The sequence below is a fragment of the Oncorhynchus keta genome, chromosome 11 (genome assembly GCF_023373465.1).
Source record: "Oncorhynchus keta strain PuntledgeMale-10-30-2019 chromosome 11, Oket_V2, whole genome shotgun sequence".
Lineage (NCBI taxonomy): Eukaryota > Metazoa > Chordata > Actinopteri > Salmoniformes > Salmonidae > Oncorhynchus > Oncorhynchus keta.
The window spans coordinates 25,383,438-25,407,865 of NC_068431.1; the positions used below are offsets into that span (position 1 = coordinate 25,383,438).

The window sequence follows — 24,428 nt, forward strand, 5'->3', positions numbered from 1 at the left end:
AAAGGCTTCCTGGCACAGGAGGTTGGTGGTACCTTAATTGGGGAGGAAAGGCTCATGGTAATGACTGGAGCGGAATTAATGGAATGGTATCAAATATATCAAACACATGGAAACCATGTGTTTGATGCCATTCCGTTTGCTGCGTTCCAGCCATTATTATGAGCTGTTCTCCCCTCAGCAGCCTCCACTGCTTCCTGGGCAATTTGTCTGCCTTCCAACCCCTACATCCTTTTGTCTGCTGAAACGTTTTGGTGCTAACATCTGGCGTCATTACGAAGTGACATGACCATACGAGGTCACACCTCTTATGACAGATGCTGATGTGTGATTGAAGGATGAAAGGGAAGAGGGTTTTAATTATTTTTCAAGTCTGACCTCACTGGTGACCATTTTAAGATGTTATTAAAGTATATGTGGACTTGGAATGGGGCAAACCCGAGCCAACTTGTCATGTAGGGATAATCTAGTGAGCCATAACCAATCCAGCTAGCTAGCTTGTCAGTCACAGGAGACTACATAGGAATGACTGTAGTTACAGTACATGGCTACAGTATATTATTGTCTCACTATGAAATTATATAATTCTGCCAAGAGTCACCTGAATGGAGGTGTAGAGAAGTTGGCAGCACACACGTACACACACACACAAACACACACTTACACACACACACACACATACACGCACTTACACACTCAGTATGGCTCTGGCTTCTTTGTATAACCACACAGAGGCCTACTTACACAACCACTCAGAGGCCAACCACCTGACTAGTCTTTACACAACCACTCAGAGGCCTACCACCTGACTGTAGTCTTTACACAACCACTCAGAGGCCAACCACCTGACTAGTCTTTACACAACCACTCAGAGGCCATCCACATGACTGTAGTCTTTACACAACCACTCAGAGGCCTACCACCTGACTGTAGTCTTTACACAACCACTCAGAGGCCTACCACCTGACTGTAGTCTTTACACAACCACTCAGAGGCCTACCACCTGACTGTAGTCTTTACACAACCACTCAGAGGCCTACCACCTGACTGTAGTCTTTACACAACCACTCAGAGGCCTACCACCTGACTGTAGTCTTTACACAATCACATAAAGCCTACACATATCAGAAAGAGCTGACTTCCTTCCAGGCCAACTCAAGTGTGTGTGTGTGTGTGTGTGTGTGTGTGTGTGTGTGTGTGTGTGTGTGTGTGTGTGTGTGTGTGTGTGTGTGTGTGTGTGTGTGTGTGTGTGTGTGTGTGTGTGTGTGTGTGTGTGTGTGTGTGTGTGTGTGTGTGTGTGTGTGTGTGTGTGATTTAAGTATGTGTGTGTGGGGTTTATGATTCATGTTTCACTCTCTTTCTCTCCCACCCTCCTCACTACCGCCACTCTCTACTTGACTCCTCCCCTCCCCAGGCACAAGCCCCCACGCCCCGGCCAACGTTCATGCGGCGGTCTCCACCACCTGGGCCAACGTGTCATGGGAGGCTGGCTACGATGGCGGCTTTGAGCAGACATTATCAGTCTGGTATGGCCATGTGTGAGTCATCCCAGCATGCTTTGCTTCCTGCTTCTTCTTTCTTCAAACTTTTTTCCCTCTAAGGCTACGTCCCGATTCTCTACCCTTCTCACTCCAGGCAATGCTTCCACACCAATACAGTGCTTTGAAGTAGATGACAGGGAGAGTAGAAGTGCACAGGTCTTGAAAAGGGTGGAAAATTGGGATGTAGCCCAACTCTCTGCCCCCTTCTGCTGCTCTTCTGCCTAGGGGAGGCTGCTTCACCTTGGCTGGGGAAGAGGGGGGCTGGATGGGGTAGTGGGGGGGAAGTTGCGCCTTGACACTATCAAGTTCAGTCTCACGTTTTAAGGTTTGGGGAGGGGTAGGCTGTTTGGGGAGGGGTAGGCTGGGCAACTGTTACCCAGAGCGGATGGGAAGAAGTGGGGATAATACGAGAGAGAGGGGACGGCTTAGCGTAACATGCCGTTCAAGTCATCCCAAGTCAACTACAATAAGTTTGGATTGAGACAAGCACAAAAACGCCTAATTCAAGCTATTTAAGACACCAAATTACTAATATTTTCAGTTGACTGTCATGGAAATGTGCTGTAGCTACACACCGATGTTCAGAACGGGGCAAATATAGCACGTGAAACCGGATCAACAATAGCTTGACTTTATCACCAATCCTTTTCACCCATTGATTCCTCAAATGGTATTCACCAGATAATCATGCTTATAACATCTACATGCTCAATTCCTAGCGTCACTACAAAAGTATACATTATCACCAAGCAGCTCACTTAGTACTACTGGGCCTGTATTGATAAAGCGTCTCAGAGTAGAAGTGCGGATCTAGGATCCGTTTTGCCTTTCAGATTATAATAAATAAGCTTACATGGACAGCGGGGACCTGATCCTAGATCAGCACTCTGAGATGCTTTGTGAATACTGACCCTGAAGCAGCATCCACTGAGCTCCTTATAGATCACCACCACTTCACTCACAGTCCACAGCAGACCAGTCCAGACCAGACCAGCGTAGACCAATCCAGACCAGTCCAAACCAGACCTGACCAGTCCAGACCAAACCAGTCCAAACCTGACCTGCCCCAGGATATTCTGCACTGTCATCAGCTCGTTCTCCTACTCCCAAACAGACACACAACAAATGGGCTTGCCCCTTACTTAACGACCACAGATAAAAACCAGCGAGAAGAACTGTCAGACTGTTACGATCCCTAGATGGGGGAGTTGTTATTAAAAGTGAATATGAAACGAGAAACGAGGAGAACAATTAGCGAGAAGCGTACTGGGCAATTAGCGCGCGCTTTAAGTACTGTGATCCTCTAAAAAAGTAATGATATATTGGAGATAAGGAGTAACAAAATATATATTTATTAAATACAGTAAACTAAGTACAATATACAATGGTGTGTGTAATCTGTAATCAGTAGTGTAAGTGAGTGTTTTGCATGCATGAATATGATACTGCAGGGTGTTGAAAGTTGCCAAAGCAAACAACCAAAAGGCCACCAAGATACACAACAAAATCTGTAAAGATGTCTGCATGGAGAGAGTCTCCTCCATGAATGGGGAAGTGGTGTATTTATCCTGGGACACACCTGGCCCAGGTGTTTCCCATGTAGCTGACGACCCTCCCAACTCCGCCCACCGGCATCCTAATAAGGAAACAAGAACAAAGAGAGTGGGAGGGTCGTCACACTATAAAAGCTGTGTCGAGCCCGCCCCCCTATGCCCTCATGCCACGCCACGCCAACGGGCGTGTTTTCGTTGGAGGCTTCGTCGCGCCCTCCCTCGTCGACTTCTGAGGACACCTACCATGTCAAGTAGTTTTTATTAATAGAAGTGGTTAGTAACTTAAGTTCATTAATATGCCTGTGCTTCACATTAAACAAGGTTTTTACAATATCACATATCCATTGTGCTAGTACTGAGATGCATCACATTTAGTGGAAATATTTTGCAATCAATTCATCAAACTATTTGAATGTTTATTTTCTGCCTGAAAGGGAACTCGTGAGATGACTGATTCCTTTAGAAATGCTGTCTTTTAGTTCCTATATTAGCAGCAGGCAAGGTGTACCATCGGATCTGTTTACAACACACTGGAATTACTGCCACAAATCTTCATGACATCATCTGGCCTCGATCGTCATCAACAACACAACTGTCAGTTCATTACACCACAATACTAGATATTCAAGAGTTAGCTGATCACACACAAAACAATGCTGATCACTCAAGGGTTTCTGTTTTGCCAAGCAAGAGTAAACAGATCTTCTCCTCCACTCTATCCAACCAACTGGCCCCCTTTACCCTCTCTCTCTCTTTCTGTCTCTCTCTCCCTCTCTCACTCTTTCTCTCACACTCTTTCACTCTCTCTCGGCTAGTGCCTAGACCTCCAACTACCTGCTCTCCCTAAAGCTGATGCAACTCTAATAAGTAGCAACCTTCCACTTCCAATATTCCTGCCAAATATCCCTATTCTATAGCCCCCACTGCTCTTAACTCTATAGAATGTTCTATAAAGAGCTGTAGTATCATTGTTTTTTGTATGTTTGTTTGATTGATTATGTTTCAGGGGTGAAGGACAGAAACAGCAGCTCATATTAATTTGAAGCGTTGATCGGGAAAATGTTGTCCACAAATGTGCCACAAACCCAGTGTACACCAGCCTCATATAACATTGTGTATTCTAACTCTGTATCAGGTGAAGAGGCTGTTATAACAGGTCGTAACCCTATGTATTATGTATGTAGACCCATAGGCACAGACAACCAATTCTAACCCCATGTCAGGACATTAGGTGATTATAGCAGGTGGTAAGCCCCATTTATAGCTCTATGTTCTGGATGCAGTCAGTCATTGACTCTAACGATCCTGTCTGATCTCTTTAGTTGGCCCACTTTAACACCTTAAGTCAGGTCACAATGGCGTTATAACAAGTCTCAAGCCCCATATAGCTATCTCCTCTCCAGAGTGTTAAAGCATGGTGGTGTGTGAGACTGCCAGGTTGCTGGGTGATGCTGACATTGGTCTGCATCCCAAATGGCACCCAATTCCCCATATAGTACACTACTTCTGACCAGGGTGCGCATGCGTTGTGTCTTTTAGCATCAGATAGGGAGCTGAATTTGGAGGACAGTGCCAGTATGCAGGCAGCACGGTTAAAAAGCTAAAAGTTAAAAAGCTTCTGCCGGTCGGGAGATTAAGACCAACGCTTCTCCTCTAGCAAACATGCTTGGCAGGCCTCCACCGTGATGCGTTTACACACACGTGCACTTGCACACACACACACACACACACAGTCGTACACACACTGTTGTAGAACACAGACACAGACGCACGCATTCGCATGCACACACACACTGATAAGATTTAATGTGTATTGCCACAAACTTCAATGTGTACACACTTATGTGCTCACACAGACACCCGTACACACACTTGCATGCATGAACTCACACATACTGGTACATGTGTGTGATTGACCTGTTATCGACCTGATGGTTTAGTTCCACTCACCTACCTTAGATCACAGATTAACTCGCTGAGCTAAACGTTAGCCTCAGTCAACAATAACAAACAAACTTGGTATGCTAAAGCATTATCACACATTAACGCCCGCACACGCACACAGGCTCCACACAGAAGTTCCATCTCCTCCTGAGTATTTCTGAGTATCATTATCAGCAGTCTAGCCGTAGTGCTTGGAAGACGGCTTTTGATAAAGTGAAAAAACGAACTTGTTCCCCAGACACCAGTCGCAAGTCCTTTTCAATTAAATGACTTGTGAAAATGTATACAGGATGTAGCGGAATTGTCTTAAACTCAAATGTAATAAATATTCATAGTACCCTGAATAGTACTGCCCCACTTATTGAAACCCCCCCCAAAATAGAAAATGAATTAGCCTCACTGGGAATGACGTACGGTCTTTACTGGTCTCATGTGCTAAGCAAAAATGGGACCGCCCCCAAACAGCCCCCGCGACCACATTACAAACACACCGACAGGCTAGCCACCATATCCTATTACAATGACTGCCACCATATGATTTACTCACTGACAGCCAGTACATTGTGGACGCACTGACAGGCTAGCCACCATATCCTATTACAATGACTGCCACCATATGATTTACTCACTGACAGCCAGTACATTATGGACGCACTGACAGGCTAGCAACCATATCCTATTACAATGACTGCCACCATATGATTTACTCACAGACAGCCAATACATTATGGACACACTGACAGGCTAGCCACCATATCCTATTACAATGACTGCCACCATATGATTTACTCACTGACAGCCAATACATTATGGACACACTGACAGGCTAGCCACCATATCCTATTACAATGACTGACACCATATGATTTACTCACTGACAGCCAATACATTATGGACACACTGACAGGCTAGCCACCATATCCTATTACAATGACTGACACCATATGATTTACTCACTGACAGCCAATACATTATGGACACTGACAGGCTAGCCACCATATCCTATTACAATGACTGACACCATATGATTTACTCACTGACAGCCAATACATTATGGACACTGACAGGCTAGCCACCATATCCTATTACAATGACTGCCACCATATGATTTACTCACTGACAGCCAATACATTATGGACACTGACAGGCTAGCCACCATATCCTATTACAATGACTGACACCATATGATTTACTCACTGACAGCAAATACATTATGGACACTGACAGGCTAGCCACCATATCCTATTACAATGGCTGACACCATATGATTTACTCACTGACAGCCAATACATTATGGACACACTGACAGGCAGTGCACCGTGATATACAAACTGACAATGAAAATATTCATTTCTTATGGTAATATACTCACTGACAACAAGTATAATGTACACAACAATAACAGACAACGAAGCACAATAAACCCACTGACGGTGTAGTAATATACACATCCTCATATTGAATGCATCATAATATACACGCACTCATAGTGAATGCATCATAATATACATACCCTCATAGTGAATACATCATAATATACACACCCTCATAGTAAATGCATCATAATATACATACCCTCATAGTAAATACATCATAATATACACACCCTCATAGTGAATGCATCATAATATACACGCACTCATAGTGAATGCATCATCATATACACACCCTCATAGTGAATGCATTATAATATACACACCCTCATAGTGAATGCATCATCATATACACACCCTAATAGTGAATGCATCATAATATACACACCCTCATAGTGAATGCATCATAATATACACACCCTCGCAGTGAATGCATCATAATATACACACCCTCATAGTGAATGCATCATAATATACACACCCTCATAGTGAATGCATCATAATATACACACCCTCATAGTGAATGCATCATAATATACACACCCTCATAGTGAATGCATCATAATATACACACCCTCATAGTAAATGCATCATAATATACATACCCTCATAGTGAATACATCATAATATACACACCCTCATAGTGAATGCATCATAATATACACGCACTCATAGTGAATGCATCATCATATACACACCCTCATAGTGAATGCATCATAATATACACACCCTCATAGTAAATGCATCATAATATACATACCCTCATAGTGAATACATCATAATATACACACCCTCATAGTGAATGCATCATAATATACACACCCTCGCAGTGAATACATCATAATATACACACCCTCATAGTGAATGCATCATAATATACACACCCTCATAGTGAATGGATCATAGTGAACACATCATAATATACACACCCTCATAGTGAATGGATCATAGTGAACACATCATAATATACACACCCTCATAGTGAATGCATCATAATATACACACCCTCATAGTGAATGCATCATAATATACACACCCTCGCAGTGAATACATCATAATATACACACCCTCATAGTGAATACATCATAATATACACACCCTCATAGTGAATGCATCATAATATACACACCCTCATAGTGAATGGATCATAGTGAACACATCATAATATACACACCCTCATAGTGAATACATCATAATATACACACCCTCATAGTGAATGCATCATAATATACACGCACTCATAGTGAATGCATCATAATATACACACCCTCACAGTGAATGCATCATAGTGAATGCATCATAATATACACACCCTAATAGTGAATGCATCATAATATACACACGGCAGCTATCATGTCACTTAATATACGCACAATGGCCAAGACCTGAGAGTCACTAGATGCTCCCTAGGATGGCATAATGATTTCCCGGGATTGGGAAAGTTGGGAACACCGTCTGCGCGTGGCATTTGCTGTAAATCACAGAGAGGCGTTTTGACCGTCAGCACAAAGGAAGCACATTGTGATTTATCACAGTCCCTAACCCCCAGCCTCTATCATGTACACCATCATGCAGCTTATACATGCATGTCTGTTAGGGAGAGTTATGCCTACATATTACATGACACAATGACATCGTACACGAGGATCCTGACTCCCCCTCAGGTTGATATACATGTTGGTGTGTAGTGTTATCTTTCTGAACCCTGTTTATAGTAAGATAAACCCATGGTTCAACAGTGGTCTCATACATTGCTATCTATTTAGGACTACACAATGTTACAATACGAATGGAGACTAATGCCATGCATACTCACTGGAAAGTAGAAGAACTCATTTACCCATATTACTTTTTCAGGGAGATCTGTTGCAGTGAAAGTCAGAAAAGTGGTGTTGAATCTAACACATGGTCCATCTTTAGCTTCAATGGGAATTTGCACGGCTGAGCGCAGCATGGGCTTACCACCATCAACTGTATTACTGTGTGAAATTATTTGACTGAAATACTGTGAAATGACATTCTGTAAATGAAATGTTCTAACAAATGATCTTACTGAAATGATACAGACACGATGACACCACTGACTGCAACTGCAATGAAGTGTCACTGAAATGTCATTCCAGAAATCCTGTTACTGAACTGACCGGACAAAATCTTTTTACAGAACTGACAGGATAGAATCGACCGTTACTGAAATGACAGAGTGCATTGACTAAAAGTCTCGGCCCTCTCCATATCCACTCCTATGTGTATTTCCCTCATCCCCCTCTCCCATGCCTGTTCTCCTATCATCCCCCTCCACCTTGCAGGGTGAAGAGGGAGCAGCTGGGCCCACATGATTGGCTGTCTATAGCCGTGCCTTCTGGCCAGACATGGCTGGTAGTGCCCGGCCTGGAGCCCCAGACTGCCTACCAGTTCAGTGTCCTTGCACATAACAAGCTGGGCACGGGCCCCTTCAGCGAGGTCATCACTGTGAACACACTAGGTGGGTATTACGGTATTCACCTCTGACCTACAGTATATGACCTAAGAGAGTGAGGCAAGAGTGACCTGGCTGGAACACAACAGAACTGTGTGTTGTAAGTACAAGATGGCAGCAAGGGAAAAGTTGTGATGGTAATTGATTGAATGATGTGTGGTTTTGTTGTTAATAGTGATGTAGACAGTGGTGTTGTGGCAGCAGCTGTAGTAGCAATGTGTTGTGGTTTAAAAGTTGCTCATCGACTTTCTAAAGTTACACTGCTACTGCATTTGAAATACAGCTCTCTAACCTCTCTGTCTCCCTTTCTCTTTCCAACTCTCCATCTCTCCCCCTCTATCTCTCTCTCTCTCTCTCCCTTTTGCTTTCCGTCCAGTTTTTCCTATAAGTATACCTGAACCCCTGGTGCTGCTTACCCCACCACGATGCCTCATAGCCAATCGGACGCAGCAGGGTGTTTTGCTCATGTGGATCCCGCCGGCCAACCACACAGCTCCGATCGAGCGCTACGTCATGGAGTTCCGCCTAGGGGAGAGGTGGGATGTCCTGGACGATGCCATCCCCGCTGGAGAGACAGACCTGCTAGCCAGAGACCTCATTCAGGTAGCTTACTGTATAAACACTGTTTCATACAGAATGACGGGTGGCCAGTTACCGTCATGGCTGGTGTGGGCGCATGCTTTAATTCCAGCCAAGCTCATTAACACACCTTCATCCAACACTATGGTAATGACTATACAACATTACCAAAGTATGTGGACACCTGTTCGTCGAACACCTCATTCCAAAATCATGGGCATTAATATGGAGTTGGTCCCCTCTTCTGGGAACACTTTCCACTAGATGTTGGAACATTTCTGCAGGGACTTGCTTCCATTCAGCCACAAGAGCATTAGTGAGGTCAGGCACTGATTTTGGGCGATTAGGCCTGGCTCGCAGTCAGCGTTCCAATTCACCCCAAAGATGTTCAATGGGGTTAAGGTCAGGGCTCTGTGCAGGCCAGTCAAGTCCTTCCACACCAATTCCAACAAACCATTTCTGTATGGACCTCGCTTTGTGCACAGGGGCATTGTCATGCTGAAACAGCAAAGGGTCTTCACCAAACTGTTGCCACAAAGTTGGAAGCACAGAATCATCTAGAATGTCATTGTATGCTGTAGCGTTAGGATTTCCCTTCACTTCGAGGTTGACACTATGTTGGCACTATGCATTCGGGCAGGTAGGGTTCTTCTGGCATCCGTCGAACACAGATTTGTCTATCGGACTACCAGATGGTGAAGCACATGATTCATCACTCCAGAGAACATGTTTCCACTGCTCCAGACTCCAATGGTGGTGAGCTTTACACCACTCCTCCCGATGCTTGGTATTGTGCATGGTGATCTTAGGATTGTGTGTGGCCATATAAACCCATTTCCTGAAGCTCCCAACGAACAGTGCTGACATTGCTTCCAGAGGCAGTTTGGAACGCAGTAGTGAGTATTGCAACCGAAGACAGTCGATTCTTACAGGCTACGCATTTCAGCACTCGCCGGGCCTGTTCTGTGAGCTTGTGTGGCCTACCACTTTGGAGCTGAGCTGTTGTTGCTCCTAGACGTTTCCACTTCACAATAACAGCACTTGCAGTTGACCGGAGCAGCTCTAGCAGGGCAGAAATTTGACAAACGGAAAGGTGGCATCTTATGACGGTGCCATGTTGAAAGTCACTGAGCTCCAGTAAGGCCATTCTACTCCCAATGTTTGTCTATGGAGATTGCATGGCGGTGTGTTCGATTTTATACCCCTGTCAGCTACGGATGTGGCTGAAATAGCCGAATCCACGAATTTGAAGGGGTGTCCACGTACTTTTGTATATATAGTGTATGATGATTGGGGATGGGAGTCAGTTGTGTTTTTAAAAATTGTGTTCTTCAAAGGACCAACTATATAATGTTACACTGAGTGTACAAAACATTAGGAACTTCTGCTTTTTCCATGACATAGACTGACCAGGTGAAGCTATGATCCCTTATTGAGGTCACCTGTTAAATCCACTTCAATTAGTGTAGATAAAGGGGAAGAGACAGGTTAAAGAAGGATGTTTAACCCTCGAGACAATTGAGACATGGATTGTGTATGTGTACCATTCAGAAGGTGAATGGGCAAGGCAAAATATTTAAGTGCCTTTTGAACAGGGTATGTTAGTAGATGCCATGCGCAACGCTGCTTGGTTTTCATGCTCAACAGTTTCCCGTGTGTGTCATGAATGGTCCACCACCCAACAGACATCCAGTCAACTTGACACAACTGTAGGAAGCATTGGAATCAACATGGGCCAGCATCCCTGTGGAACGCTTTCGACCCCTTGTAGAGTCCATGCCCCGAAAAATGTAGCCTGTTCTGAGGGCAAAATGGGGTGCAACTCAATATTAGGACGGTGTTCCTAATGTTTTGAATGCTCAGTGTATATGAAAATTACTTTTTTATCTTCCTTGTCAGCCCAAGCCTATCTCATATCTCAAAGAATTCATAAAACATTTTAGGATGCTTTTCAAACAGTACCAAATACCCTATTCCCCCATAGGGCTCTTGTTAAAATAAGTGCACTGTATTGGGTTAAGGGTGCCATTTGGAATGTATGCTTAGTCTCACATAAGTACACCATCTGGGGAGAGTAATGTGTTAAAGTATAGAAATGTATTTTTCCACCAACGTTGAAAAAAATCTATATTCCTTTGTTGTATGTCGGATTGCGCTCCTGGCGTGAAATGTTTAGTGTGTTTTTTTGTCTCATTCAACCATCAGTCACAGGACACATCCCAAATGGAAACCTATTTATTTTATAGTGCACTACTTTTGAACATGGCTCAAGTAGGATACTAAATACCATATTAGCACTATAAATGGAATAGGGTGCCATTTGGAACACATTCTATGCAGGTACTTTATTCTAGCATGACTCCCAACACCCACTCACACTTCTCTATCACTCATTACACCTATACTGTAGCACATTCCTGCAGCTCGCTTTTTACTCAAGCTATTGAGGTAATTGGACCACGAGGGACTGTCTATTTGTTGCTCTGCCTTTTTACTTCTTTGCTAAAATACAGTTAGTGATGCGAAACATTTTCATACCCACTTTGACAGGTAGATTTCCTTGTGGATTTCCTCCTAAAACGAACAAACTGCTTTCCTTTTTGTAAACAATCGTTTTTATTGACTCTAAGAAGAATTGGACAGACTACAACATGAATGACAGAGTTCAACATTAAACAGATGTTTCACTAACACACACAAATACAGTGTTTCCTCTGCCCCTGTCTTACTCTCATCTCCCTGGTGTGTGTGACTTAGGAGGCATGGTATGAGTTCCGGGTCATAGCAGTCATGGAGGAACTGGTCAGCGAGCCCAGTAACACAGTAGGAGTGTCCAGTACAGGTGAGTGAACAACACACCTCCGCATAAATATCTATGGACACCCCTTCATCACACAAAACATGTCTATGATTTGAGAGACAGAGGCATGGGGCAAGTGGCAGACTAAAATTGAGATATGGCAGACATTAACTGAAAACATGACAAAACAAAGCAAATGGGGAAATAATTGTAGGGATTCATCCTGTTAAAAAAATCTGTCATGTAATTTGGTGGAGTGGTAATTTAATGACCCATTTAAATCCCACAAAACTGTATAAAATGATCATACAAAATATACACTACCAGTCAAAGGTTTTTGAACACCTACTCATTCAAGTGTTTTTCTTTATTTTTACTTTTTTCTACATTGTAGAATAATAATGAAGACATCAAAACCATGAAAGAACACATATGGAATCATGTAGTAAACAAGAAAGTGTTAAACAAATTAAAATATATTTTATATTTGAGATTCTTCAAATAGCCACCCTTTGCTTTGATGACAGCTTTGCACACTCTTGGCATTCTCTCAACCAGCTTCACCTGGAATGCTTTTCCAACAGTCTTGAAGGAGTTCCCACATATGCTGAGCACTTGTTGGCTGCTTTTCTTTCACTCTGTGGATTTTGGAGGCCAGGTCATCTGATGCAGCACTCCATCACTCTCCTTCTTGGTCTAATAGCACTTACACAGCCTGGAGGTGAGTTGGGTCATCGTTTTGTTTGAAAAACAAACCAGATGGGATGGCGTATCACTGCAAAATGCTGTTGTAGCCATGCTGGTTGTGTGCCTTGAATTCTAAATAAATCATAGATAGTGTCACCAGCAAAGCACAGTGGGAAATACACATGCGGAGATCATCCGTTCACCCACACCAAGTGTCACAAATACACGGCTGTTGGAACCAAAAATCTTCCATTTGGACTCCAGACCAAAGGACAAATTTCCACCAGTCTAATATCCATTGCTCGTGTTTCTTAGCCCAAGCAAGTCTCTTCTTATTATTGGTGTCCTTTAGTAGGTTTCTTTCCACAAATTAACTTTTAAGAAGGCACACCTGTTAATTTACATGCATTCCAGGTGACTACCTCGTGAAGCTGCTTGAGAGAATGCCAAGCGTGTGCAAAGCTGTCATCAAGGAAAAGGGTGGCTATTTGAAGAATCTCAAATATAAAATATATTTTGATTTGTTTAACACTTCTTTGGTTACTACATGATTCCATATTTGTTATTTCATAGTTTGTATGTCATCACTATTATTCTACAATGTAGAAAATAGTAAAAAATAAAGAAAAACCCTTGAATGAATTGGGTGTTCTAAAACTTTTGGCTGGTAGTGTATATTGTAAGAGATCCAGAGGGATTGCCAATTCTTAAGTGTCAAATGTGACAATGACCATAGGAGTTAGCAAGACAGCACTAACACATCTGGGACCAGGCACGAATACTTCCTGGAACAGCCTGAAAAGTATGACATCACAAAAGCCCCGTTCATATTCCTCCTATGGACATTCCACATAGGATTTCCATCTTCAGTGCTGTCAGGTTGAAATACTCTCTACCCTGTGATGTTGTTCTGGTGTGGAGGTCACAGGGAATATATCGTCACAGAAATTGTGACTGTGAGCAACTGTGAAATCAAAAGGAGAGACTTAAGATTTCTTCAAAAGAATCAAACTTTACTATTTAATTACTGCAGTAATGGAACTGGTCGGTAATAACCCCTGGAGGTGATCACTGAGAACTCAACGAGCTGGTTTGAGCCACAGCATTTTATACCAAAGTCCATCCTCCTTCAGTCTACATGACACACAACAGATGTACGGTATGGAATGAGTCACAAGGTTAAGGTTTGTCTGAAAGATACTTATAATTCACAGCAGACAGTATTTGCTCTAAAAACATGAGAACTCATTGTGTAGAGACCAGTGTCTGGCCCCCCAACTCCATACTGGAGCCATCTCTCCATGGTACCTTGTAGAACAGAAACATTAACTCATGCTCTGGAATGCGGTATCACCCAAAGACATCGTAAATCTTCCAGAGGCCCAGCCTCAGTAGAAGACATACAAATGAGCATTCGAATAACCCCTTATTCTGTTGCATAAAACAACCATTTGATGCAATTACAGCATTATAAAATAATCTTGTAATTTCCACCATAATTCACAAATTTACTTCCTAAACTTGGAAGTACTTTGCTGCCCCCTCCTGATGAAATACTTGTACTACAATATTTGAACAGTATTTGATCACAGTCTTGCTGAATGTTGATATTTCAAATTCTCCCCAAGATAAAATGAGGAGGGCGGGAACATATTCACTATCCAGTCATCTAGACAGTCTGTGGTCATGAAAGGATAGTAGATGAGGAAAGGAGTTTCCTAATCCATTTCCATTAAGTGTCTATCAATTCAGGACGATAAATGATGAGTCGCTGAATCAGGTGAATTGGAAGGCCAGTTGGTGTGGTGATTGGCAGGATCCAGCTAGACACACACACACACACACACACACACACATACACACACGGACACACACACAGTTGGCCTGCAGATGTCAGATGTCTCCTTAAAGTCCAAGCCTAGTCCAAAAGGCTATATGGAGTTACTCAAGTAATTTACACAATGTAATACACTTTTTTTGCTCACAAGATTGCATGTTTAATGGCTAGACTGGAAATATTTGCTTTCTAATATACCAATATGCTTAGTTTACTATATGAATATAAAGCGAATATACTTATTATTGTGGGTGGATATCGGTCACAGTATTGTTTTGGGTCAAAGACCTCTCCAAGCCTATAGCCTCCCGGCAGACAAGTCATGTCATGTCTCACTCTCACTCTCTTTCCCTCTCTCTTCCTCCCTCTCTCCCCTCCCCCTCTTCCTATCCTACACTCCCCCAAACACTCTTTCTCCCCTCACGCTCCTCTCTCTCTCTCTTTCACACCCACACTCATTTCCCCCAGACTTCTTCCCACCCCCGGAATTGGTGGATGAGGGGGGGCTGGCGCGGCCGGTGGTGGCTGGCATCGTGGCTACCATCTGTTTTCTGGCAGCTGCTGTCCTCTTTAGCACACTGGCAGCCTGCTTCGTCAACAAGCAGCGCCGACGAACGCTCAAGAGGAGGAGAGGTGAGACATATAGAGACACACAAGGATTTACAGACAGACACACATACACAGGATTTGAAAGCTGATAAAGCAATATAGAGCTCTCTTGACATTTCTTTGAATTGACATCAAATTAAACATTGAATTAATCCCCCCCACCTCTTTTTCAGACCCCCCTCTCTCGATAACACACTGCAGAAAAAGTGTGGAAACTCCGTAAGTAACCTTAAGCCAAAAATGCTTATCTCTTTTTCTTACTTCGCTGTAAATTATGCAAATCAAGGGCAGGGTGCACTGCATCACAACTCAAGGCTTCTTGTTGACACATCCATCAAATAGAGAAAGCTTAATGGCAGGACCACCAATCACTGGCCAGCGATTGGCCAGATATTGACGGAAAGGGGGCTGTCACTGTGAAGCTAGCTATTACCCGTAGTTCATCTCAGCAAAGCCCATACTTGCTTTTTAACGATCATATTTGGAACGATACTTGTTGCGTACAGTAAATGCTCAATATGATATTGAAAAAATACAAACTCATATTTGATAAACATTTACCAAATTCAAATCATGTTGTCGATAATTCCCCACAAAAAGCAGCCTAGAGAAAACACTTTCAGCTACCTGTTTTCATTCATGTAATTTTAATGGACTAGTAGAGCTGAGCTTGTACACAAGCTTGTCTTTGTCACGGCCCAGGAAGTTCAATTCATCGTTGTTGACCTTGTTTTCCTAATAAAACAGTGGGACTGAACGATCAATATCTCTTGGTCACAGAGAGGGTGTCATGGCCGTGTTCACAAACATTGGTGTCTAATCTAGCAACCAAGTCTTTGTGTGTGTTCCTTTATATAGTGCACTACGTTTGCCCAGAGCCATATGGGGTGCTGGTAAAAAAAAGTAGTGCACTATAAAGGGAATGGGGTGTAATTTGAGACGCAACCCAAGTCTTTTAGTATCAAAAGAAAACAATCCTACATAGAGACATCAATCAAAAATCCCTGACATTAAAGGCAGAACGTTTGATAATTATTTGAGGGCGGTGCTTCAGAGGTTTGACAGACTGTTGGATTGGACAAATGGTTCTCCCTCAGATATTTCCAAGGGCCTCATTTGGCTACTGTGGCCTCATTGAAATAGCATCTTAATTGCCACATAGATTCTCTCTTTCTCAAACTCATTCCTTCTGTGAGCTTTGAGAACTGAACAAGCATATATCGTTGAGCTGCATTTCATGGAAGTATAATATATTTTGATCCACTCACTTACAGAGCATGTTTTGTTGAACTCCTGGTATAGTGGTACTAACATTGCAACAGGATGTACAACCAGCATTTTAGGGGAAGAGAATGTGTTATTTCTGTAAAGTTGTGGTGTTTTAAATGCATGTAAGAGGTAAACATTTTTTTTTTTTAAGTAACAGGTATCCAATTGATCATTGTAGCCTGTTATTTTTCCAAAAGCTGCCACTTGATTGTGATTCCTGTCTTTAGCCCTCGTCTTGGGACTCCATTTGACCCTTTTAACACTAAAGTGCCGACCCGAACCCTACTGTGCTGGTTCGGATGTTTTCCTTCCACATTGTCCTATCCTGCAAACTTCCAGCAACTATGGTGGGTATGTAACCAGGCCAGCCAAGTACGGCTCGGCTTGTCATGGCCCGGCTCCAGTAGCCAGATGACCTGGCCTCCACAATCCCCCGACCTCAACCATATTGAGATTGTTTGGGATGAGTTGGACCGCAGAGTGAAGGAAAAGCAGCCAACAAGTGCTCAACACATGTGGGAACTCCTTCAAGACTGTTGGAAAAACATTCCAGGTGAAGCTGGTTGAGAGAATGCCAAGAGTGTGCAAAGCTGTCATCAAGGTGGCTATTTTGATTTGTTTAAAACTTTTTTGGTTACTACATGATTCCATATTTGTTATTTCATAGTTTTGATGTCTTCACTATTATTCTACAGTGTAGAAAATAGTACAAATAAAGAAAAACCCTTGAATGAGCAGGTGTTCCAAAACTTTTGACCCCTAGTGTAGGTTTGGTAAATCATAAATCAATTCTAAACGTCTTGTTACAGTGTTTGCATTCAAGGTCAGTATTTTATGTAAGGGTATTAGGGTATTGTATGTATGGCAAATTATACCAGAGGGCTTAAAAAAAATTGGGGTGGGGGGCGTGGCACCCTGGGCCACAGGCACTAGCTTTACTCTGCTCAGCAGTTTACCATGGTACACTAAAACACTTTATCAATGTTATCATGGAAAGTTGACACATTTTCCAAACTCTGAAATCACACTTTAAAAGAACAACTGACCAAACTGCTCACTCAGCCTAATGAGATAAATTCTCTTGTTCTTCAATTCATTAATTTAATGAACCACTCTTTTGTGTGTCTTCTCCCCCCAGTTCTAATAACTGCCACCTTTGATGACTTTTGGATATGGCTTAATGGTTTACACACCATGCCAAGGAGAAATCTCTTGCGTTGTACATATGATCCTATTATTTGTGTAATATGCAGTACTCATCATCAACATTGCATACTTTCCATCCACTTGTCATTGAAGAAAAAGTGAAGGCGTTTGCCTTGGCTATGGTTATGCAATTGAACGTTATCTTCCAAATCTCTCTAATAACTGTACATATTATTAGGCTTGAACATAGTCACAGAAGAAAGAGAACAGAAATTTAAAACAAAGTTTAATGTATTGTTGTCAATGGGGTTTTTATGGACAATCCATTTTTCTTGGAGGGCAAGGCGTCATTATTGGCTTCTGTAAATGTTGGCACAAGCCAATTGCACTCCAGTTCACTAAGTCACTTTTGAACAATAGATCAATGAAAGATATATATATATATACACAGTGCATTCGGAAAGTATTCAGACCCCTTTACTTTTTCCACATTTTGTTACATACATTTTTTCCCCCACTCAATCAACACACAATACCCAATAATGACAAAGCAAAAACATGTTTTTAGAAAGTTTTGCAAATGTATATACAAAAAAAGACGAAATATAACATTTACATAAGTATTTAGACCCTTTACTCAGTACTTTGTTGAAGCACCTTTGGCAGCGATTACAGCCTCAAGTCTTCTAAGGGTATCATGCTACAAGCTAGGCACAACTCGATTTGGGGAGTTTCTCCCATTCTTCTCTGCAGATCCTCTAAGCTCGGTAAGGATGCATGGGGAGTGTCGCTGCACAGCTATTTTCAGGTCTTTCCAGCAATGTTCGATTGGGTTCAAGTCCGGGCTCTGGCTGGGCCACACAAGGACCTTCAGAGACTTGTCCCAAAGCCACTCCTGCGTTGCCTTGGCTGTGTGTTTAGGGTTGTTGTCCTGCTGGAAGGTGAACCTTTGCCCCAGTCTGCGGCCCTGAGCGCTCTGGAGCAGGTTTTCATCAAGGATCTCTCTGTGCTTTGCTCCATTCATCATTACCTTGATCCTGACTAGTCTATCCAGTCCCATGCTTCACCGTAGGGATGGTTACAGCTTTCTTCCAGATGTGACTCGTATTGTGGGAAGCTTGTGGAAGGCTACTGGAAATGTTTGACCCAAGTTTAACAATTTAAAGGCAATGCGACCAAATACTAATTGAGTGTATGTAAACTTCTGACCCACTGGGAATGTGATGAAAAAAAAATGACTGAAATAAATCATTCTCTCTACTATTATTCTGACATTTCACATTCTTAAAATAAAGTGGTGATCCTACTTGACCTAAAACAGGGACTCTTTACTAGGATTAAATGTAAGAAATTGTGAAACACTGAGTTTAAATGTATTTGGCTAAGGTGTATGTAAACATCCGACTTCAACTGTATGTCAATTTATATATATATACAGTACCAGTCAAAAGTTTGAACACACCTACTCATTCATGGGTTTTCTTTATTTTTACTATTTTCTACATTGTAGAATAGTAGTGAAGAAGACATCAAAACTATTAAATAACACACATGAAATCATGTAGTAACCAAAGAAAGTGTTGAAAAAAATCCAAATATATTTTATATTTGAATGTATTTTGCCTTGATGACAGCTTTGCACACTCTTGGCATTCTCTCAACCAGCTTCATGGGGTAGTCACCAGGAATGCATTTAAATTAACAGGTGTGCGTTGTTAAAAGTGAATTTGTGGAATTTCTTGTCTTAATGCGTTTGAGCCAATCAATTGTGTTGTGACAAGGTAGGGGTGGAATACAGAAGCCCTATTTGATAAAATACCAAGTCCATATTATGGCAAGAACAGCTCAAATAAGCAAAGTGAAACGACAATCCATCATTCCTTTGAGACATTCAAGGTCAGTCAATACAGAATTTTCTTTCAAGCGATATGAGGAAACTGGCTCTCATGAGGACCACCACAGGAAAGGAAGACCGAGAGTTACCTCTGCTGCAGAGGATAGGTTAATTGGAGTTACCAGCCTCAGAAATTGCATCCCAACTAATTGCTTCAGAGTTCAAGTAACAGACACATATAAATATTAACTGTTCAGAGGAGACTGTGTGAATCAGGCCTTCATTGTCAAATTGCTGCAAAGAAACCACTACTAAAGTACACCAATGATAAGAAGAGACTTGCTTGGGCCAAGAAACACAAGCAATGGACATTAGACTGGTGGAAATCTGTCCGTTGGTCTGATGAGTCCAAATTTAAGATCTTTGGTTCCAACTGCAGACTAGGTGAACGGATGATCTCCCCATGTGTGGTTCCCACAGTGAAGCATGGAGGAGGAGGTGTGATGGTGTGATGGAGCTTTTCTGGTGACACTGTCAGTGATTTATTTAGAATTCAATGCACACTTAACCAGCATGGCTACCACAGCATTCTTCATCGATACGTCATCCCATCTGGTTTGCGCTTAGGGGGACTATCATTTGTCTTCCTACAGGATAATGAACCAAAACACTTCCAGTCTGTGTAAGGACCGGAAGTGTGGACCAAGAAGGAGAGTGATGGAGAGCTGCATCAGATGACCTGGCCTCCACAATCACCTGAGCTCAACCCAATTGAGATGGTTTGGGATGAGTCGGACAGCAGAGTGAAGGAAAAGCAGCCAACAAGTGCTAGCATATGTGGGAACTCCTTCAAGACTGTTGGAAAATCATTCCAGGTGAAGCTGGTTGAGAGAATGCCAAGAGTGTGCAAAGCTGTCCAAAAGGCAAGGGTGGCTTTGAGGAATATAAAATCTAAAATATATTTTTATTTGTTTAACACATTTTTAGTTACTCCTTTTATCAAAGATTCTCTGTAATTAGTATTACGCGATCATGATTAATCAGTTGTAAATGTAATTAACTAGGAGGTCAAGGCACCAAGGAAAAATATTCAGATTACAAAGTTATCATTTCCTAAAATAACTTTTCAGATTTTTTATCTGCTCAATTAGTCTTCGAATTAATTAATTATTTACTTTCTCACGTTAGTCTCATTCCAAACGTCGTCAATTGTTGGTTATCTGCACGAACCCAGTCTTCACTGTATGAGTCATCCATACATAAATTCTCTTAAATCATTTATTTATTACTAACTAAGTAAATCACAGAAATGTATAAAAAAAACTGATAGGAAATGATAGGAGAATGTGCCCTAGTGGGCTAAACCGGCATGGTGGCTTGTTAGACAAAAGGGGAAGTGGTGGTCGACTAAGAAGTCACTACAGAGTGATAAATACAACAATTGAAATGCTAATCCTTTGCACATGAACGCTCACTCATTCGGGAACAATTGCAATCAATACATATATTTACGCTCGGTGTGTCGTCTTGATCGCTGGTGAAAAGTTTGTTTCTTTTGTAGAATTGTCTGTCTCTCACCCTCTCTCTCTCCGTCGTGGTTATAGTGGATAGTTCAGAGGGACATTCATTTGTTTCGTTATAGAGTGGATGTTTTTGCGGTTGTCGTTCTTCGTGTTCAATAATACCGAAATCCTAGCTGACTAGTAATTAATATCAAAGACTTGTTCTTATTCTGTCGGTATCAATAGTCTAAGAGTTTAACCACGTGGTATGGTTAAAAGAATCAGCAATGGTCCACAACCTTTGTCCTCCCCTAATGGAGAAAAACATGGTCTGCAACCTTTAGCCATTTCGTAATTGAGGTAAGCTCGGTCTGCTGATCGAAAACCCGAGTGTTTTATTTTTCTAAAGGCAGAAAGGGGCTGTCCCAGGACGCCTGACCCTAACTGGGCTCAGGGGCGGTCCTCTGATTTAGTTAACAGTAGAATAATTTTGCACGCCCAATTTTTCAGTTTTTGATTTGTTAAAAAAGTTTGAAATATCCAATAAATGTTGTTCCACTTCATGATTGTGTCCCACTTGTTGTTGATTCTTCACAATAAAATACAGTTTTATATCTTTATGTTTGAAGCCTGAAATGTGGCAAAAGGTCTTAAAGTTCAACGGTGCCGAATACTTTCGCAAGGCACTGTATATATACACTACCATTCAAATGTTTTCAGTCACTTAGAAAGGTACTTGTTTTTGAAAGAAAAGCAATTTTTTGTCCATTAAAATAACATCAAATTTATCAGAAATACAGTGTAGACATTGTTAATGTTGTAAATAACTATTGTAGCTGGAAACAGCAGATTTTTAGAGGAATATCTACATAGGCGTACAGAGTCCCATTATCAGCAACCATCACTCCTGTGTTCCAATGGAACGTTGTGTTAGCTAATCCAAGTTTATGATTTTAAAAGGCTAATTGATCATTAGAAACCCTTTTGCAATTAAGTTTAGCACAGCTGAAAACTGCTGTTCTGGTTAAAGAAGCAATAAAACTGGATTCTTTAGACTAGTTGAGTATCTGGAGCATCAGCATTTGTGGGTTTGATTTCCAGGCTCAAAATGGCCAGAACCAAAGAACTTTCTTCTGAAACTGGCCAGTCCATTCTTGTTCTGAGAAATGAAGGCTATTCCATGTGAGAAATTGCCAAGAAATTAAAGATCTCATACAACGCAGTGTTCTACTTCCTTCACAGAACAGCGCAAACTGGCTCTAAACAGAAAAGAAAGAGGAGTGGGAGGCCCCAGTGCACAACTGAAGGTCAGCATCGCGGAGTTGCCTCTTCACTGTTGACGTTGTGACTGGTGTTTTGCGGGTACTATTTAATGAAGCTGCCAGTTGAGGACTTGTGAGGTGTCTGTTTCTCAAACGAGACACTCTCATGTACTTGTCATCTTGCTCAGTTGTGCACCGGGGCCTCCCACTCCTCTTTCTATTCTGGTTAGATCCAGTTTGCGCTGTTCTGTGAAGGAAGTAGAACACAGCGTTGTATGAAATCCTCAGTTTCTTGGCAATTTCTCGCCTGGAATAGCCTGTTTGGCCATAATGACCATTGTTATGTTTGGAGGAAAAAGGGAGAGGCTTGCAAGCCAATGAACACCATCCCAACATGAAGCACGGGGGTGACAGCATCATGTTGTGGGGGTGCTTTGCTGCAGGAGGGACTGGTGCACTTCACAAAATAGATGGCATCATGAGGGAGGATAATTATGTGGATATATTGAAGCAACATCTCAAGTAATCAGTCAGGAAGTTAAAGCTTGGTCGCAAATGGGTCTTCCAAATGGACAATGACCCCAAGCATACTTCCAAAGTTGTGGCAAAATGGCTTAAGGACAACAAAGTCAAGGTATGGGAGTGGCCATCACAAAGTCCTGACTCAAACATATAGAACATTGGTGAGCAGAACAGAAAAAGCGTGTGCGAGCAAGGAGGCCTACAAACCTGACTCAGTTACACCAGCTCTGTCAGGAGGAATGGGCCAAAATTCACCCAACTTAAGGTGGGAAGCTTGTGGAAGGCTACCCGAAACGTTTGACCCAAGTTAAACAATTTAAAGGCTATGCTACCAAATACAAATTGAGTGTATTGAACTTCTGACCCACTGGAAATGTGATGAAAGAAATAAAAGCTGAAATAAATCATTCTCTCTACTATTATTCTGACATTTCACATTCTTAAAATAAAGTGGTGAGCCTAACTGACCTAAGAAGGATTTTGTTTTACTAGGATTAAATGTCAGGAATTGTGAAAAACTGAGTTTAAATGTATTTGGCTAAGATGTATGTAAACTTCCGACTTCAACTGTGTGTATATACACTGCTCAAAAAAATAAAGGGAACACTAAAATAACACATCCTAGATCTGAATGAATTAAATATTCTTATGAAATACTGTTTTCTTTACATAGTTGAATGTGCTGACAACAAAATCACACAAAAATGATCAATGGAAATCAAATTTATCAACCCATGGAGGTCTGGATTTGGAGTCACACTCAAAATTAAAGTGGAAAACCACACTCCAGGCTGATCCAACTTTGATGTAATGTCCTTAAAACAAGTCAAAATGAGGCTCAGTAGGGTGTGTGGCCTCCACGTGCCTGTATGACCTCCCTACAACGCCTGGGCATGCTCCTGATGAGGTGGCGGATGGTCTCCTGAGGGATCTCCTCCCAGACCTAGACTAAAGCATCTGCCAACTCCTGGGCAGTCTGTGGTGCATGGATGGTGGATTGGTGGATGGAGTGAGACATGTTGTCCCAGATGTGCTCAATTGGATTCAGGTCTGGGGAACGGGCGGGCCAGTCCATTGCATCAATGCCTTCCTCTTGCAGGAACTGCTGACTCACTCCAGCCACATGAGGTCTAGAATTGTCTTGCATTAGGAGGAAACCAGGGCCAACCGCACCAGCATATGGTCTCACAAGGGGTCTGAGGATCTCCTCTCGGTACCTAATGGCAGTCAGGCTACCTCTGGCGAGCACATGGATGGCTGTGCGGCCCCCCCCAAATAAATGCCACCCCACACCATGACTGACCCACCGCCAAACATCTGTGAAGAGCACAGGGCGCCAGTGGCGAATTTTCCAATCTTGGTGTTCTCTGGCAAATGCCAAACGGTGTTGGGCTGTAAGCACAACCCCAACCTGTGGATGTCAGGCCCTCACACCACCCTCATGGAGTCTGTTTCTGACCGTTTGAGCAGACACATGCACATTTGTGGCCTCCT

General features: G+C 42.3%; 1 protein-coding gene across 4 annotated transcripts in view; it reads left to right on the forward strand.

Annotated features, from left to right (window-relative positions):
- LOC118389972 (protein turtle homolog B-like) overlaps positions 1-24,428 on the forward strand; it is a 199,097-nt gene that overhangs the window by 147,614 nt on the left and 27,055 nt on the right. For 3 of the 4 annotated variants that reach the window (XM_035780029.2, XM_052529798.1, XM_035780031.2), the window contains 6 exons: positions 1,412-1,535; positions 8,718-8,893; positions 9,264-9,490; positions 12,224-12,308; positions 15,259-15,423; positions 15,573-15,618. In XM_035780029.2, coding sequence (XP_035635922.1) covers positions 1,412-1,535; positions 8,718-8,893; positions 9,264-9,490; positions 12,224-12,308; positions 15,259-15,423; positions 15,573-15,618 — 823 coding nt within the window. The remainder of the gene's footprint in view (positions 1-1,411; positions 1,536-8,717; positions 8,894-9,263; positions 9,491-12,223; positions 12,309-15,258; positions 15,424-15,572; positions 15,619-24,428) is intronic. The other variant, XM_035780030.2, reaches the window with a different exon arrangement.